Source organism: Arctopsyche grandis, chromosome 8 (genome assembly GCF_051622035.1).
Source record: "Arctopsyche grandis isolate Sample6627 chromosome 8, ASM5162203v2, whole genome shotgun sequence".
Lineage (NCBI taxonomy): Eukaryota > Metazoa > Arthropoda > Insecta > Trichoptera > Hydropsychidae > Arctopsyche > Arctopsyche grandis.
The window spans coordinates 1,867,822-1,886,673 of record NC_135362.1 but is presented as its reverse complement, the minus strand read 5'-3'; the positions used below and the strand labels follow the sequence as shown (position 1 = coordinate 1,886,673).

Sequence of the window (18,852 nt, the reverse complement as noted above, 5' to 3'; positions counted from 1 at the left end):
GTGGCAGCACTCGTGTCGATTGCACAAATTTGTTCCTTTTATACATTATTATAATATATAATTATAACGGCAAGACTATATAAACGGCTGTACATATATAACATGATATATTGTTGTATTTGATTACTTTTTTTTTTGTTATTTGTGTAAACCTTTACTAGAAAATAAATTAATACATTATACACTTGCTTCCTGCTATTTTCTTTATGTAATTTTCACACTACATCCCATTATGCACTATATCTGTATATGCACAATACTAGTCTTGTGCCCGTTGATTTCAACCGGTGCCTTAGGAAAGGAGTTGATACACGAATTAAATTTAAGTTATATTGTAACCCCTCTCGCTGGACGTAGTGGAGATCACATCTCCTGCCCCCGTCTCTTCTACGCAGCCTTCAAACCACGTGCGGTTTGAAGAAGGACCTCGTTATCTACGCTAGAAGACAGACTTCGTGACCCGATCGCCAGTTGGTACTGCTGCACTGCATTTAGACGACGAGCATCCAATCAGGAGAACTCTACGATCCTACGACATATCCCAGGTCAGTCAACGGTTTACCTAAACACGCACACCTGGAAGGACACCTGTTAGCCCTCCGCGCCCTCTACGTGGGAGCCTTTTTAAGCGCGAACAAACCGATCGTCACAATATGTTATATATAAATATAGTGTACGGTAATTTATAGGCGCGCGTTCGCCGGCGCTAAATAAGTTCGGGCGCCGCTCGACGCGCCAAAGGCGCTTTAAAATTTAATATTAGAGCGCCAAAGGCCCTACAAATTTTTAGATTAGAGCGCCAAAGGCGCCTCCACTTTCAATTCAATTCAATAGAAAACTGGTATAAAAATTGTAGCTAAACCAAACAAATCCTAGATAACTACCGTCGAGGATTTAGAGTTTTGTAAAGGTGTGTTTAGACTATCTAATATATCTTAAAACAATATAAAATAAACAAAAAAGTCTATTAATGAATGTATTTTTCCAAAACTAGTTCCATCTTCTTCATTGTTGTTAAAATGTAATGCTCACAATCTAAATTCCAAGCCACAATTTAAAATACTCAGCAGTTAGGGATTTCCTTCGGGTAATTTTGCTATGGTTATATAGTATTCTTGTTTACTTTATACATGCTCAAAATCAAAGCCTATCGGCGTTTTCGAGGCACATTGACTTGTTGGCAAAACGCCAATCGGCATTGGTCAGCAACAAAGGGTTAAAGGGCAATCAGTAAACCCCCTTATTAAACATGGCGTTGAAAATCTATCGCTAGCTTTCGAAGAGTAGAAAAGTTCATACTAAATAATAGCTACAAAACTTTACATCAAAGAAATTCATCATTTAAAAAAAAACATCAAATTTGCACACCAACGACCATTGACGAAGCTCTTTTTAGGTTATGTATGAAAACAATGATTTCAATTATTTTAATAATTTGAATTTTTCATCCGTTTCCAAAAATCTTCAGATAAAGTAAATAAATAAATAAAAAGCAAAAATTGAACTTTTCAGCATGGCATTAATATATTTAAACCAAACAATTAAAATTATAACAAAATTGCTTCTAAAGCGTTTCTTTGCTAATAATATATAATATATTATTAATGTACATCTTTTAGTTAGTGTCTTTAATTCATTATTATTATGCAGGCACGGGACCGACTACTGCAGGTACAGGCGTTACGGGAGTAGGGATCGTCTCCTTACTCCTGACCGGCGCCGACTCGCCCAACGGCTTCTCACCGGCCATTATAGCTTTGATATCCTGAGCGTTCAGGGTCTCGTACTTCATCAGAGCCTCGGCCAACGCCTTGTGTTCCTTCGAGTGCGTTTTCAATATACTCTTAGCCCGCTCGTAGCTCTCCGTCAAAATTCTCTTAATCTCAACATCCACCTAACAATAACACAACGTGAATATAACACAGGACAATGATTATATACACATGAAAATTTTCAACTCACCGCTTCGTTTGTATTGGGTCCGAGAGTTTCACCGGACGTGAAAGCGCCTCTGGAAGACTCTAACGTTCTTAAACCGACCTTCTCGCTCATCCCCCAGTCTCGAACCATATTAGAAGCGATCGATGTAGCCTGTTTCAAATCGGACGAAGCCCCTACATAAAAAAAATCAATCAAATTATGTACACACAATGAAAATTCAACATCACAATACACACCAGAAGTGATTTTATCAGGTCCGAAGATCAACTCTTCGGCCGCTCTGCCACCCATCATCGTATCTATCATAGCCAACAATTGCTGTTTGGTGACATGATATCTGAAATACAATTCCGATAATATATCAAACTGTATTATGTATCAGCGAATGATTTTTTCTGTATACATATGTATATAATTTGTACCGTTCACTAGCCGGAATATATGCGGTGTGTCCTAGTGAGGGTCCTCTCGGTATAATTGTTACTTTGTGAAGAGGATGAGACTCCTGTGAATCGATCAAGCGTTTTATACATGTACTGGTTTATGTATTATTACATAATGAGTTAAATATACCTTAGTAAAGTACGCTACGACGGCATGTCCTCCTTCATGATATGCCGTTATTAAATTTGCCTCTTCGTCTGGCAACCTAGATTGTGTGAAATTAATTAATTATCGAAGTATAAGATATATAGAAGATGCAAGTCCCCCAAATGCAAATCGTGTTAGGAGAGGGAACCTTATATTACTGGAATCAGATACAAATGAGAACGATCTATAGAAGTAATAGAGCTTGTTGTATGGAGAAGTTTATAGAAGATTTACACATTACAGAACAATGTGTATATTTAACCACTAATCACTAACTTCAACGACTTGGAAGCAATTTTTGTGCATAACTCTAGAGCGGGGTTGACACTGAATGTAAAAAAAAAGTCGACGCACAATACGGCCAACTCTCTAATAAAAATTGACAACAACGTGATGGAAAGAGTAGATAGTTTCAGATAGCTTGGATGCTATCTGGGTGAAACTTGTGAAAGTAAACAGGAAATTCGCGTCAGAGTGGAGCAAGCAAGAGCTGCATTCTTAAAAATGATAAATGTCAGAGTGCTATACGTGATCTCAGTATAGCACTCCGACTTAGACTTCTGCGTTTTCAGCATCCTTCTGTGTGGGACAAAAGCATGGACCGTGACAGATGCCACTTGCAAAAAACTACAGGCCTTTGAGATGTGGACATATAGAAGGATGCTGAGAATCTCATGGATGGCGCGTCGTACCAATGCCGAGGTGCTGGCCCTGGTGGGAAAGCATGTCAAAGTGCTCAAAAGTGTGAATAGGCGTAAATTGGAATAGTTTGGACATGTGATGCAGAACGAGAAATACGATCTCCTGCGCCTAATAATCCAGGGGAAAATCGTAGGCCAACACAGTCGGGGCAGGTGGAGAATATCTTGGCTAAATAATCTTCGGCAGTGGTACGGCCTCAGCACCCAAGCACTATTCCGAGCAGCCATAAAGTGCGAATGGGAAATCTAGTTGCCGACTTTCTGGGAGGACATAACACGTGAAGAAGAAGAACAGTTTAACGATTCGAGAATTACAGGAATTCCGAGTGATAGATCTTTAGAATCATAAACCTAGTTGTTACTTCCCAATTCTTTCTCTACTATTCAATACTTGAAAGTGTGTCAATTGGGCTCTACTTATCTATATAGTATGTGTATGAAATAAAGTACCTTGACTTTCTTTCAGGTCCCATTAAAACCTTATCTCTAGCAGCTTCTAAATATTTCATAGTAACTGTCTTAGCTCCATCCATAGCAGCTCTAAAATACACAACAATTCCTCATTATTCAACATAACCTACAAACAATTAAATAATAAGTACCAAAAAAAAAAAAAAAACACACTTTAAAGCAGCTTGATTAACCAAATTTTCCAGATCAGCTCCAGTGAATCCAGTGGTGCCTCTGGCCAAGAGTTCTACATCTACATCGGTATTCACCAATATCCTCTCCAAATACATGTGCAATATATCTTTACGTCCCGAATAGTCCGGAGTAGGAACATTCACCTCAACGTCGAAACGACCAGGTCGCAGTAAAGCCGGATCCAGATCGTCCCTTCGATTGGTCGCACCGAGCACTATCACACCTTCATTCTGATGAAACCCATCCATCTCTGACAACAACTGATTTATAGTCTGAAATAAAAAAGAAACAAGCCCGTCAATCACACACATTCATTCAAATGGAAGAATTCATCGAAGGTATCTTTCATTACTTGATTAGCATATGGATGAAGAATGCTGTTAGTACGCTTGGCGCCGACGGAATCTATCTCGTCGATGAAGACGACACACGGCGCTCGTTCTTTGGCCGCTTCTGTAATGTTACGGCGAATGAAAATATGTATGTAGGAAATTAATCATCATATCAGGATTGACGGATTCGGACTCACTGAACAGATCCCGAACTCTTCTGGCACCCTGACCGACAAGGACTTCGTCGAATTCGGGTCCGGCCGCATGGAAAAATGGAACTCCGGCTTCTCCGGCGACGGCACGTGCCAATAAAGTCTTTCCCGTGCCGGGAGGGCCTACTAATAGTACACCTTTAGGTAACTTTCCACCTAATGATGAGAATTTATCTGGAGATTTTAAAAATTCAACCTAAAATCAAACAGATATACTTAATCGCCATTCATTGGAAAGAATACCGTCCAGTAGTTTCTGATTTTATCATATCATATATATAATATCGCTATTCTGTGTAAGAAAACGCTCGCCGTACTATAATAGTCGTTTCTATTATAGTCACAGTTAAAACACTGCCAACAAAACGTACAATATAATACGAATATAATAACAGATCAACAAAAAAACTTCTATATATACTGTTTACTACCATGCCATCTATTGAAAATTAATTAATTATTCTATTGGTGTTTATTGCTTATATGTAGGTAGTTTTTACCATTTTTTTTTCATACTAAACAATTAAATATATTTAAAAAAAATACGACCACGTGCGGATCGAACTCAGGGCTGACACATTCCATTTCATTTTATTAAAATTAATAGCATAATATGCCATAACCCATGCGATGATATTTTATCGGCGATAACAATAGTTATTGATGAATTGATTAACATTTAAAAAATTAACACATTGTATATAAAATTTATTATTGTGGTTACCGTCTAACTTGCAAAGAAATTTGTACATTAGTTTTTTTCATTTGAACATTCTAAAAAGACGAAAGTATTTAAAGCACGCATTAAAGCAATGAAAAATTACACAGGAATAATTGAAACGATTATTTTAAATAAGCAATTCAAATACGAATCTTCAATAAGATAGGGCGAAACGTCTACATACATTTCTGTGTAATTAATTCTTCACTATTTCGGTCTAAAGACTGTATTCTTTTAAGAACATACCTGTTTTTTATGAGACCACTATGGTTCTTTAACATTGCTCAAATTTCAATTTGAACTGATAAAATAGCTCATACTTCATCGATAAAACGTTTCCAGCTGCCGTTGATGTGAAAAGGGATTCAAAGGGAAACTTCAAACGTTTGCCCTATTTCTAGATCAGTAGTTCTCATGTGAAATTTTTCTTCTAAGCAAAATATATGATGAAAATACTAACCACATCTTTCAATTCTTGCTTAGCCTCGTCGGCACCTTTCACATCTTCAAAAGTTACAGAAATTTCTTCAGGATCTACTTCGACTTGATTGCCTAATTGAATTCTGAAACATTAATTTGACCGATGAATATAAAATATACAAAGTATAGAACACCCATTTCAGAATGTTAAGCGAAGGTCACTTCGGTCTGCCGTAGTTTAACTAAACATTCATATTTGTCCAATATCAATACAATAGATAAAGAGACGGAAATACCTGAACGCCGATCCACTGGCAGAAGTCATAAGGCTGATAAAAATGGCGAGGAATATGATGATGGTCAAGAACTGTTGCACCAATTTTAAATACTTTGTCGTCTTTGCGCCCTTCCGATTTTCGGGACTTGCACCTGAAAGACATTTTATATTTATAGAAGAAATTTTCATATATTGTATGTGAATTTGCTGGTCGTTTCGATCTTACCAGCCATGTAACCCTCTGCGAAGGCTATTTTGACACGGTCTTTGTCTTCTGGTTTAATGTGTTGCCCTTCATCGTTTAATATGATGCGTTCTATGCGGGATACAATATCTGAAGGTACAGCTCCTGGTTTCGTAGCACCGATGCCTGGAATTCATACGGAATACTTAAAACGAACAGATCGTCTATAAATATAAATACATGTCTGGAGTTCTATCTATCGTACTGCATTTTAACCGTTTGCCCGCGGCCGTCTTCTATGGAAGCTTTGCGCGACAAGTCTGTAGCGCGGCTGTCTTCCATAGAATTTCTGAACTTTGCATGGGATTTTGAGCCTTATATGCGCCTATTTCAACTGTTTTAAGGTTCAAAATTGGTTGAATATATTACTGAGAGTTGAATGCCATCTATTCAATTTGCTTAAAATGAATAGATGAACCAGTCAAAATTAGTTTTTTTGTGGAACCATACTGAAACCTCGTTTATGTGACGTCACGTCTGTTGGAACAATGGCGACGATACGTCTCAATTGTATGAAGAATGATTATTTGACAATTAAGCCAAAACTACGAGATATATTATGTATTTTATTGTTTAAAATAATACTTTGTGTTAATTAACATATCTGGTTACTTGAGTAAATATTAAAATCTGTATTTAAGGCTGCGTACAGGGCTTGTTCGCTATATTTATTGCCGCGGGCAAAGGGTTAAGATTAAAAACGATTCTAAAAAGTTCTAGATTTGGAAAAAATATTTTTAAAATATATTATTATGGTAATTTTATTCATCAATATTGGACTAGTTGTGTCTTATTTGTCTTATTAACCAATTATATATCAGGCATCACTCAAGTCAAATCAAACGATTATTATAATTATGAATGTGTTCATTTAATTTAATTTAAATATTGGAACTATATTGAAAGTTCAATTTTATATTTAATCATAATTTAGAATGAATATTCAAAGATTTTGAAAATAAAAACTGTTTATTATTTGAGAAATAAATACCAACTACTATTTTTATTGTCACAGATTACTGTATTGTTAATTCTTCTACATACATATACGAAATATCGACTGTTGTGATGGTGAGAAAATTCGACCTTGAGGTATTGATTGATTTTTATTAATAAAATGATTTTCTCACTAATTACACGAATGTAAGATCAGTGCCGGCCTTACACCCAATGGCGCCCTAGGGAAATTTTTTCTAAACATCCTTAGAAAAAACTTTCGCCTTTGGCGCTCTAATCGAATATTTTATATGGCTTTTGGCGATCTAATTTTAAATTTTAAAGCGCCTTTGGCGCATCATGCGGCGCCCTATCTTATTTGGCGCCCTCGGGTGCCGCCCGAACCAGCCCCCCCCCTAAAACCGGCACTGTGTAAGATTGAGTTTAGAAGTCCAAAAGAGTGCATGTATAAATGATTAAGTTGGCATGCATAGGTTGAGTGTACATATGTTTAAGTTGGTATTATGGGTAACGCTGCGACCAAAAGGCAGTTCGTTTCGGCGCATCGAGTCTTATTAATCCTTTGAGTGCTGACGTCTTTTCTATTGAAAGTTTGCCACGTTGAAAATTTCGCCAACATTTCCAACTAGAATTATTTAGAAATCCAATAGGAAGCAGTTATAAAAATTGTCGCTAAATCAAACAAACCCTAGATCACTACCCCTGAGGATTTCAAGTTTTGTAAAGGTGTGTTTAGACTCTCAAATATATCTTGCAACAATATAAAATAAACAAAATAAATCTATTTATTATTGAATGTATTTTTCCAAAACTAGTTCTGTCTTCTTAATTGTTGTTCAAATGTATTGTTCACAATCTAAATGCCAAGCTACAATCTAAAATACTCAGCAGTTAGGGATTTCCATTGGGAAATTCTGCTATGATTATAAATGTACATATTCCGGTGTAAACCAGTCTTTATAAACATTGACACGGATTATACGACCCATTTTCAATGCTACCTGGAAAGGCTTAGCGGGTAGTATTCAAGTTTACTTTGTACATGCTCAAAATACAACGCCTATCGGCGTTTTTCAGGCCCATGGACTTGTTGGCAAAACGCCGATCGGCGTTGGTCAGCATTCAAAGGTTTAAGCGTCTGCACCGTGTATTCCTTTAAAGAGATGAATCTTACATATACCTTTCGGATAGAATTCGAATAGAATAAAAAAAATGCAATCCATAACTCAATTTCACAAAATATATCAAACAATTTGTTTGTATGAGGAAAAATCCTCTATCTGTGTATTTCAATGACCTTTGTGAATTACGCTGCTCACAAATCTACGAGTCACCTTGATAAATTGATCCTCTTTAGAACCGATGAATTTAGCCAAAAGCAAGTTTGAGTATCAAATCCCAAATCTTAAACGAAGTCGCAATTGTTTTATTGGTACACATTTACATATGTGGATGAATTTGAAAAGTAAGTTCGTATGTGTATATGTTCAGGTCAAATTGAATCGTTCTTATTATACAACTGAGTGTATGCGTATAGTTAATTGTATAGTATAGTATACAAACCCATCGATTTCTTGAGTCGGAGCCACATGGAAGGGTTGCGGTCCATCTCGGCCACCACGCTCCTGTCCGTCTTGAAACCTCGCACGTGAACCCGCCTCGCCAGCTGCCTGTCGACGAGGTGGAGGGCGTCCCTGAGCGCGCTGGCCAGCGGCGAATACCTCCGGCCCCATCCCCCATACCTCTTGTTATCAGCGAACGAGTGCAGGGACACGTGCGAGACGGACCACGGCGACACCGAGTCGCACGCCTCGCTCAGGTGCTCGCTCGGGTGCCGCGACGAGAGCGCTCGCTGCATGTCTGCGAAGAGCGGGCCGCTGCATCGCTGGGCCGCCTCCGCCAGACTCTCCGGACACAGCGAGAGGGGCGGCGCGGCGGAGGCGGGCGCGGGGGCGGCTCTCCTCTCGCCGACCGCGCGCTTTTTGGATTTGAAGAGTGCGAGGTGTCGAGACACCTGGCTCAGGCCGCACACCACCTGCAATACGTCACATTGTCACATTGTTCGATGACAGTCCAGATAGAAGATAGGAGTGAGATAGGGAGTCGACAGAGCCGACCGGAACTCACCTGGTTGTGCGAGTTGAGCGACAACATATCCGCTTGGCGACGAGGCGCCTTCAGCCCCGAACCCTGACTATGCGCCAAACGTCACTGCAACCTCTGGCTGCTCCCATACACACACACATACACATTCACATGCGCATAAACACTATAGACCAGGCTCGCCAATTGTCGAGAATGTGCAATTGTCAATTGCACATTTTCCCTTTTGGCGATTTGTCGCGCGGTTTAAAATTCGCGCGCTATTTTTAAATCGTTCGTCAACTTTTGTTTTATGTCCTGCTACCGTTTAGTTACTTTTGCGAGTTTTAAACTTATGCGGATTATGTAAGTGGCAAATGACGTTGCGTCATCTGAGTTTCTATCGTTCATTTTGTTTCACAATACGCTAGTATATTTACAGTGCCAAATCGTGGCTAGAATGACTCGAGCGATTGCTCGGTGCGCCAAAATTTAGAATACTTAAAGTCATAATGTGTAATCTTAATTAAGTTTATACATTATGAAATGGATATACCACTAACTTCTATTCCAGCTGAATACAATTAAAGGTCTGTTCATACTTAACAGCACTGCACGACTCCGTTTAAAATATGTCATTTTATTACATTTCTATTCATATCTACCTACACGTCGCGGTCACGTCACGCTTACAGGCGCAATATTGCTTACGTCGTATTGTCGAGTACTTACAATATGAATGCATACACGTGCATTCGTAGCTACGCGTCAGAATACAAGTCAGCAAAAATGTTTCGGCGTTTATCGAACGAAAAATTATGTATAATCGCGTTTTTGTTGGAAGAAGAAGCTCAAGAAGGCAATAAAAAAGCACGGAGGCGTTTTGATGTGCATCCCATGTTAAAAAATAGAAAAACCGAAGGAGAGTTTTGGACACTGTATAAGGAGCTTGTAGATGATGGACAAAATTTTTTTAAATATTTCCGTAAAAATTTTTAAAATATTTTTTAAATATTTGCGCCAAAACCATGTCGAAAGATTGAACAGCTTTCAACTGTCACTATCGATAATTGGTCCAAAACAGCAAAGCGGCAGACTCGTGACACGTAATTCGAGTGTATATTTCCACGATGGCCAAAAAAACGGATACGATACGTTGACGGATGTTGCTGTAAGGTATGAACAGGATATGTCGGGTACTGCTGTAAGCCTGCCGTGGCGTAAACGTGACGGTTGGTATGAATATACCCATACAAAATGTACCAAAGAATACTTTCCGTACGGCCGGATACCAGCTGAAGTCGGTACGTGCTGACTAGGTATGAACAGACCTTAATGTATACGATGTACTGGTATCGAAATAGATCGAATTGCTTTAACGTAACTTTAAAGACATTGCTTCGAATACAAATGTTTCAAAGTTTTCAAAAGACGAGCGCGAAAAAATACTTTTTTAGTGAGGTTGTTTTCAACATTGAAATATCATTTTATTGTGGCGGCTCGCTATACGACATGGTCGAGTTTGGTCACCTTCCTGCGAGTGGAGACCAACTCGATTGTGTTCGAAGTTAGCTACTCACTCTGCCTTCAGCTGTCATAAATAAAACACGTGCATTAACATGCCAGTAATCTCATTCTTTCATCCCCCATATTATCATTTTGTCTATATTTGTTTTGGTTCGGTGATTACTGGTCACAAAGTCACTAAAATCTCTATAGCGGAACATCCGGCAGCCGAAAAGTCCATCATACTAACGAGAACTTGAGTGCCAAATATTGCGTATTCGCAATTTTAATGACAAAAATTTTCTTTGTGACCACCACAATGTGACTAAAAATCCAATTACCAATTGTTTTAAATTAAAAGTCGTCTTGCTTTCAAAATTCAAATTTAAAACATGTTGAGATCAGTATCACAAGAAGATTTTAAATAAAATATAGTGATTTCTCCAATACTGTTTTTACATCTGAGCAAATACATCGTGTTAAATTTCAGCATCTATATCTCTTGAATATAATTTTCAAAATAAATATCATTACGCATGTGAAATTAATTGTAAATTACATTTATTGGGCAATAGTAAAAAACAGACAAACATGGAATTTTTCAAGGAAGGGGTACTTTTTCTGGAAAAAATATAAAATTTAACATTTATACAGAATTCAGCAAATGTTATATTTGATTCTGAGGGGTCATTCGTTTTTAAAATGAAAACTTATTCTTTACAATACATATGGAGATTTGTTTCTTTGGGTATAAAATATGTCATTATCAAATAAGGTTCGTTTCCCGTTGCAACCTTCCTAAATGAAACTACAACTGCATTATTCTTAATGCATTTTGAGGTCTGAGCGTTTTAATTTCTCAACGAGTGTTCTATTAGAGCTGTTTTTTTGATTCGGTGATTATTCCTCAAAAAGCGATCTCGCGCAAAAAATCACTTAAATCTCGATCTCGAAACATTTGGCACCAAAAAACTCTTATCAATCGAAAGCTACCAAAAATACTATACTTTTTTTAGTAAACGGATTATTGCGCAAATTGTGATCGTGCGCACGACAATTTTCACAAAAGTAGCGAATACGGAATATCTGCCACTCGAGTTCTCGTTAGTAAAATATTTCATTTGGATTAATGGAATTTTTGGGTGCCAGATGTTCCGTGACCGAGATTTTAGTGACGTGCGTGAAATCGCTTTTTGCGGAATAATCACCGAACTGTTATTTCAGACGTCTTCACAGGAACAAATCGCTAGCTAAAATATTAAATCGATAAATTTGGATATATTTTAAATTATCCACTCGCTAAAATTTCATTTCAATATTACGATTTCCTATTTCAATTTTAATATTTTTATAATTTTTTATTTTTGTGTTTTTTCTAATTATCTTATTTAATTTAGTACTTATTTGTTTAATTTGAATCTAATTATTATTATTAGTTTATTATTGTTATAACTGCATATAATTTAGGTTATTATTTTTATTATTAACTTATCATTATTATTGTTAATTTAAAATGGTAAAATCTTATAATAATTACATACATTTTGTTATCAATTTTGTAATCAATAAAACTGTAAATTTGCCAAACAAATTAAATAAATAAATAATGGGGGTGGGGGGGGGGACTGCGTTTGATAATTGGATTATTAGTCACATTGCGGTGGTTATAAAGACAATTTTTGCCATTAAAATCGTGAATACGCAATATTTGGCACTCAAGTTTTCGTTAGTATGATGGACTTTTCGGCTGCCAGATGTTACGTTATAGAGATTTTAGTGACTCTGTGACGAGTCCTTTGTGACCAGTAATCACTAAAGAGCGGACTCAGAGCGCACTGTTCATTGTTCACATGTTGTAAATGCATTGTTCAAGGTTTGCCGAACCTTTTTTACAAAGCATTTACAATAATGGAACAATAGACGGCGCGCTTCCGGTCCTACCTCTAGTAATCACCGAACCGTATGTGAAAATTTTAAAATGGTAAAATCTTCTAATAATTGTATTTCACTATCAATTTTGTAATCAATAAAACCGTAACACACTAAATAAATAAATAATGGGGGGGGGGGGGGACTGCGAAAATTTAGCACGAACGCAGATTTGCACAAGGCAGAGCGCGCGCTTGTGCAACGGGAGTCAGTATTGCCACACGCGGCGCCGAGCAATCTGCAGACCGAGGCGAGTGGCGAGCGTAGAGCGGTGAGCGGCGGATGGCGAGTGGCGAGCTGCGCAGTGTGGCAACACCTCGGCGGCCGCGGCAGTCCGGCTCAAAATGGCGACGAGCGATGACGAGCCCATGCACCTGTACGAGGTGTTCCAGAACTGCTTTAACAAGATCGCCAACAAGCAAACAGGTCAGTCGGAGCCCCGCCGCGTGCGCCCCCCCGCCCCCCCACTCACTCCCCCGCGCCCCCGCCCCCGCCGCCCCGCCGCTCGCCTTTGTTTTGGTCTCACCCGCCCCGCCCCGCCCCACCCCGCCCCACACCCACGCCACGGACACATCCTCGTCCTCGTCTTCTTCCACATCTTCGTCCACATTCACATCCACGTCCACGTCCACGTCCACGTCCTCGTCTGTCGCTCCTCGGAACACACGCCTGCCCCCCGCCCCGCCCCACTCCTCCTCTCCCCTCCCCTCCCGTCGGCCACTGACGTTGACACGCCACTCAAATTCGACTTGTTCTCCACCACACTCCGCACTACTCACTCCTCATTCCTCATTCCTCACCACTCACCACTCACCACTCACTACTCACTCCTCGCAGACGATCGACTCCGTGTAGGTTAGGTCTCCCACACACACACACACACACACACACACACACACACACACACACACACCACACTCTCCAATCCCCGTTCCTCGATATGCATTATATATTATACATTTACGCGACATTGCGCAATGTTCTCCTCCATACTGACGACTATTTACATTGTGCAATGTTCCATTTGACACTTTTCCTCCCCATGCAGTATGTACTGTGCAATCTTCCGATCTGTCGATTCGATGACAATTACCACCAATTCGTACTTATATATGTCGTCGTTGTGTTTACTTTTCGACTGTGTCAATGTTGATTGTTAATTTGACGTAAAATACCATCGACGAGTCCGCACAATTATAATTAATGTCGGCGACTATTTGCATAGCTTTTGCCATAGTGTCGAATTTATTGCTCGGCGGCTGCCAGTGCTCCGATGCAGGCTTTCAATATGACAAATTTGTATTTGTATAGACGGATGTATCTGTATTTCACTTCTTTGAATAAGTTATGCTTTATGACTCCTAGAACATATTGAAGGAATGATCATCAAAACATTCAATATGTAAACAAACAAAGTAAAATATAAGATATTCTGATTCTAATATTATCGGAATGGTCTAATTACTTCTCTCTCTCTATGAATATATAATAAATATTGTGACATATTTTATTTGGTCTCGTCTGACGGGCTTAGAAATACGTTGTCAGTTTAAAAAGTACTTTTTGTTTCGTCCCATCTGTTGTCTATTGTATTTCCAAAAAGTGTACTTTTGAATGAGATTCTTACACTCGATTAAAATATATACCAAAACACACTACTCTTTATTTTTTTGTGATTTTCAGTAACAAGTCCAATTGGAAATATTAATCAATCCCAATTTTGAATGTAGTTACTTTGCCTTTTTTATTTATATATTTTGCAATAAGCATTTTATTAAACGTCTTTTAAAATGTTGCTTCACTGCATACGTAAGGTTGTACAATAGTTTTACCTAATGGAACCAACCCACATAAATGGTGTTTTAACTTTTAAACTTGGTGAATGTTTACATGCAATTTAATTTTTTTCATGTCATTTTTTAAAGATATTTTTAAATTTGCTTAATGATTGATGTGTCGTTGTTTTTTTTTTTATAAATTTTTGATTTGTTTATAAATAAAATTGTCTTTATAAAAATTACGGCAAATTGAATTAAATAGTAAATTTTTTTTCAATAAATGGTCAATAAGTTGATGACCAACAAAATAAATTACTGATTATCTATTTACTGACCAAGTCAAACAAAGTTACCGACAAAATAAATACAGGCCAAAAAAAATATACAGGCACATGTACATTTTTTTTAAAACCATAAAACATGACAATGGTCGATACTAAATACAAATCGGTCGAAATCTCGCAGTTGAATTTTCTCACAATCACAATTGATACTTTGTACATAGATAAAGTAAATATTGCAAATGTCAAAAAATTACTCACATAAATCGGTTGCATTAGGTAAAGTTCCGCGATTCGAAACCATTGAAATGAGACTAATGATTGATTTGATAGCATTTTTGCATTGAATACGGAGAGATATGTATTACCATAAAAATCATGTTTAATTTAAAATAATATCCACTCAATTTTTAATCGCAGTAGTTTAGTCGTTAATTTTTGCAACTCTGATAGAACTGATTGCATAAATGAATATTTTCATTTATCGTACACGTACATACATACATATTATGTATGCAATTAGAAACATTTGGACGAAAGTATATCGACCCGCCCATACGAGGAGAATAGGAGCAAGGAGTCGCGTAAGACGTAAAATTCTCACGCTTCGCCATAAAAAGTAGATTATCTCCTAAGAAAAAAGTGTGCACATATCCAAAAATTTACCTGCATGTGTGTGTGTGAACGCGAGTCGGAGGAGAAAGACACTTGAGCGGTTAAGTTGGTTATGAAATGGCCTTGGGCGTGCGGACTCGAATGGACCACTTTCTGTTCCGGCGGCTGCTCTCGACCCGGACCTGGACCTCCAAACTCCTGGACCTCGGGTACACCCCGAATCGCATCCCGTCTACGAAGGCCCACCCCCACCACTCGCCACAGTCTACGATCGGAGCGTTCGCGTTTTTTTCCGATGAGTGGGGGTAGGCCTCCGTTGTTTGTCGCAAACCTGGAACGGTCTATTGCGTCTCGGACTACGGAAACGAACCTTATGGTTAACCTAATTACGTATGTATTTAGGTCAATTAATAGATATGTATGTCCGGCAGTAAACAAGAAGAAATAAAGAGACGTATGAAGTCAGGATGGAGTGCATTTGGACCACTGAAAAATGTCGCAAACCTGGAACGGTCTGTGGTAACCAACCTTAGGGTCTACCTAATTTACGTATTTAGGTCAAATGATAGGTATGTCCGGTAGTATAGACTATAGAAGAAGAAATAAAGAGACGTGTGAAATTAGGATGGAGTGCATCTGGACGAATGAATGCGGTTTTTGAATCAAAAATTCCACTTTGCCTGATGAAAAAGATCTTCGATCAATGTGTTGTGCCAGTGATGACGTATGGATGTTGAACGCCAAGTTGCTACACAAAGTCCAATGAATTCAAAGAAGTATGGAACGTTGTATAATTGGCATAACGAGGAAAGGATAGGAAACGGAATACGTGGGTGAGAAGTAGTCTTCGGCGGTGGAGCGTGCTTTTGGAACAAAAAATGGGGAGTTTTCGGGCTATTTTCCAGGAAAGATGGCAAACTACAAAGCTAGAGAGCAATAAAAAAGATTCACCATAAAAATGAATAATGGTGCGCAGGGTCGCGCCGAAGCTTAGTGAGAAGTATGACGAGGGTAGTGGATAGAGTGAAAAGATTGAAATGGGAATGGGCGGGCCACGTGGTTAGAAAAATGGACGAAAGGTGGGCAAAAGAAGTGCTAGAATGATACCCGATAGAATGCAAAAGGGTAAAAAGAAGACCGCAGGGAAGATGGGTGGACGAAATTAGGAAAATGTGTGAGGTGAGATGGATGAGAGTTGCGCAAAACAGAAACGATTGGAAGCGGAGTGTTCGTCCAGCAGTGGATGGTGAGGGCTGTAAATGATGATGATGATGATGATGATGATGACGTGCACTGACCTAGACAAGATGCCTATGTATGGAAACTTTATTTGTAAATCCGTCGACCTCGACATTATGCATAGAAAGCTCATTCGAAAAGGGCCCAATTTTCATTAGCCCAACTCGGTGTGTAGATGTTTTCGTATTGTTAGTATATTTTGGATCATTTTTGCCAAATCAAGTATGGGTAGCTTTGAACGAAATACGATACGAACTAGTCGGGCAGATAAAGGCTCATTATGTTGCAGTCGTAATCTGTAGCAAAATCGTCCACTCGAGCGTATGTTAATCTCGCTGTTATTGACTAATTTTATTTTTTTTTATTGTTAGGTATGTCATTGTCGGTCGTCTCCGTCAATGAGGTCTACGTCACGACATACCTAAGCGCGAAGGAATTCCTCAAAGTATGACTCTCGTCATACCTTTGTTCGGATGTGTGTGTGTGTTTATTCGATATGCAAGATCGAATCGAATGTGGTATTGAGTTTAGAAATGTTCGGTTTATTGTTTTAGTTCGGTTTGTTCGAAATTATTAAAAAAAGTTAGTCGCTGTTGACAATTTCCGATCCTAATATTGAGCTCTGTTGTGTCGAAGTTCAATTATCTTCTTAAACGTTGTCGATTTAATCATGAAATTAATGAGTAATGTGCTATGTCTGTATTGGAGGATTTTTTTAATGTTGGTTGCGTTGCTAACCACCGAAAGGTTCCCGGGTTCGAGCCAATGGTTGACCTCAATTGAAGAGAATGTGTTCTACAGTGCTGCTGGTCAGACTTAGATATTTGTGATTCCGAGTCGGTCGTTTCCTATTAGAGTATGCCTATTTATCTGATTTCGTTGTTGAAACGGTTCCTCATCGAATTGGTAAAACTGTCCTAACCTACACGCTTTATACCATGGGTGTCGTTCAAGGCTAAAATCCGTAATGGCATCATGGTGACATAAATTTCAATAAAAATAGAAAATATAAAAATTGTGTTCAATAGGTAAAAAGGTAGATGAAAAATTATATTCTATCAGTATTTTTGGATGAAATCTTTAAGAAAACTGAAAAAAAAAGTATCTCTTATTTATATCTTTACTAGTTGTCTTACCCGGCTTCGCTCAGTGTTTGTAATATAAACAGCGTAAACATGGCGAATCTAATAGTAAATATTCATTTGTTTTTTATTTAATTTATTTGAATCAAAAAAAATAATATATATCGAATCGTCGTCATAGAAACTTTGTTTTGTTCACGAATTTCTCAAACAAAAATACTACTAACATATTTACAAACATACTTACATACAAATTTTAGAAAGACTTTTTTTTATATAACCAGCAGCGTGTACTAGTGGTTAGCGTATTTGCGTTAGGTATGCTTTCGAACATTTCACACAAATCAACCATGCCAATATAGCCACTATACATCCTAATAACAAAGCCTAAAATCGTATAAACGAACATACATAACCAGCAGCGTGGGCTAGTGGTTAGCATATATGCTTTCGAACATTGTGGTGGTCACGGTTCGATTCCCACTAGTAGCTGTTGGCCAGAACTCGGTTTGTGACTCCATGTCGAGCGTTTCCTTTCAGAGTTTGCCAATTTTTCTGACGGTTCCTGTAAAATTGGCACTTCCTTTCCGATCTCAAGTTATGCAGCTTCTTGAGGTTCGTCAATTTGTATGAATTTGCATTGTATAATCATGCTTGTATTAATTGTATTGTATCTGTACACTCGTCGCTTGGGAATGATATGTAAATGCGAATGTACATTATCGATTGAAATAAAATAATAAAATAAATATAAAAGTGTTTGGATGATGTTGTTTTTGACATTAAATTTAGTCTTACGTGCACTGTTATGGATATTGCTTATAAATATGGCTTATGGCGCATATGTTTTTTTTTATATATATAATTAGTAAAAATATCGTGAAAGTAAATAAAATATCAAAAAAGTAAATAAAACATCATTAATTTTAAATCACACCCAAGAAAAATTTGTTGCGCCCGCAGGACATTTGAGAATTTGAGAACCACTGATATTTGATTTTTAAATGTTTTTTATTATTACTAAATTATGCTCACAATATTTTTTAATAGCCACTGATCTACTGATCATTTTCTATTCTACAATTTTAATTTAATTTTGTTAGTAATCATGGTATATTATTCTAATGTTAATGTACAGCATAATAGGAAAAATAGCTCAAAAACCTATCTGTAATACTTTAACCACTGATATAAACCAATTATTACATTATATTAGAAAAACCATAAAATTTCAAAAATAGGTTATGGGTTCGGATTCTGGCTTAAATTGAATAAAATAAATACTGCACTTTAAAAGTG

General features: G+C 37.8%; 3 protein-coding genes across 19 annotated transcripts in view; 1 reads left to right on the top strand and 2 right to left on the bottom strand.

Moving 5' to 3' along the window:
• The window catches only part of LOC143915612 (uncharacterized), an 854,026-nt gene that overhangs the window by 668,396 nt on the left and 166,778 nt on the right, over positions 1-18,852 (bottom strand). The window lies entirely within an intron of this gene.
• Positions 963-9,623, bottom strand: YME1L (ATP-dependent zinc metalloprotease YME1L). Its single transcript, XM_077436437.1, has 14 exons — positions 9,169-9,623; positions 8,605-9,076; positions 6,067-6,210; positions 5,860-5,992; positions 5,604-5,706; positions 4,408-4,618; positions 4,231-4,331; positions 3,858-4,150; positions 3,684-3,773; positions 2,515-2,590; positions 2,364-2,446; positions 2,178-2,278; positions 1,963-2,114; positions 963-1,894 (listed from the first exon to the last, which is right to left on the bottom strand). Exons 1-14 carry the CDS (start codon positions 9,193-9,195, stop codon positions 1,643-1,645), a joined length of 2,238 nt encoding a protein of 745 aa, XP_077292563.1. The 5' UTR covers positions 9,196-9,623; the 3' UTR covers positions 963-1,642.
• The window catches only part of da (transcription factor daughterless), a 49,885-nt gene continuing 43,767 nt past the window's right edge, over positions 12,735-18,852 (top strand). For 5 of the 17 annotated variants that reach the window (XM_077436434.1, XM_077436421.1, XM_077436424.1 and 2 more), the window contains exon 1: positions 12,811-12,984. In XM_077436434.1, the coding sequence (XP_077292560.1) occupies positions 12,903-12,984 (82 nt within the window). In that variant the 5' untranslated portion in view covers positions 12,811-12,902. Of the gene's footprint in view, positions 12,985-18,852 lie in introns of all 17 variants that reach the window. The other 12 variants (XM_077436429.1, XM_077436427.1, XM_077436423.1 and 9 more) reach the window with 5 other exon arrangements.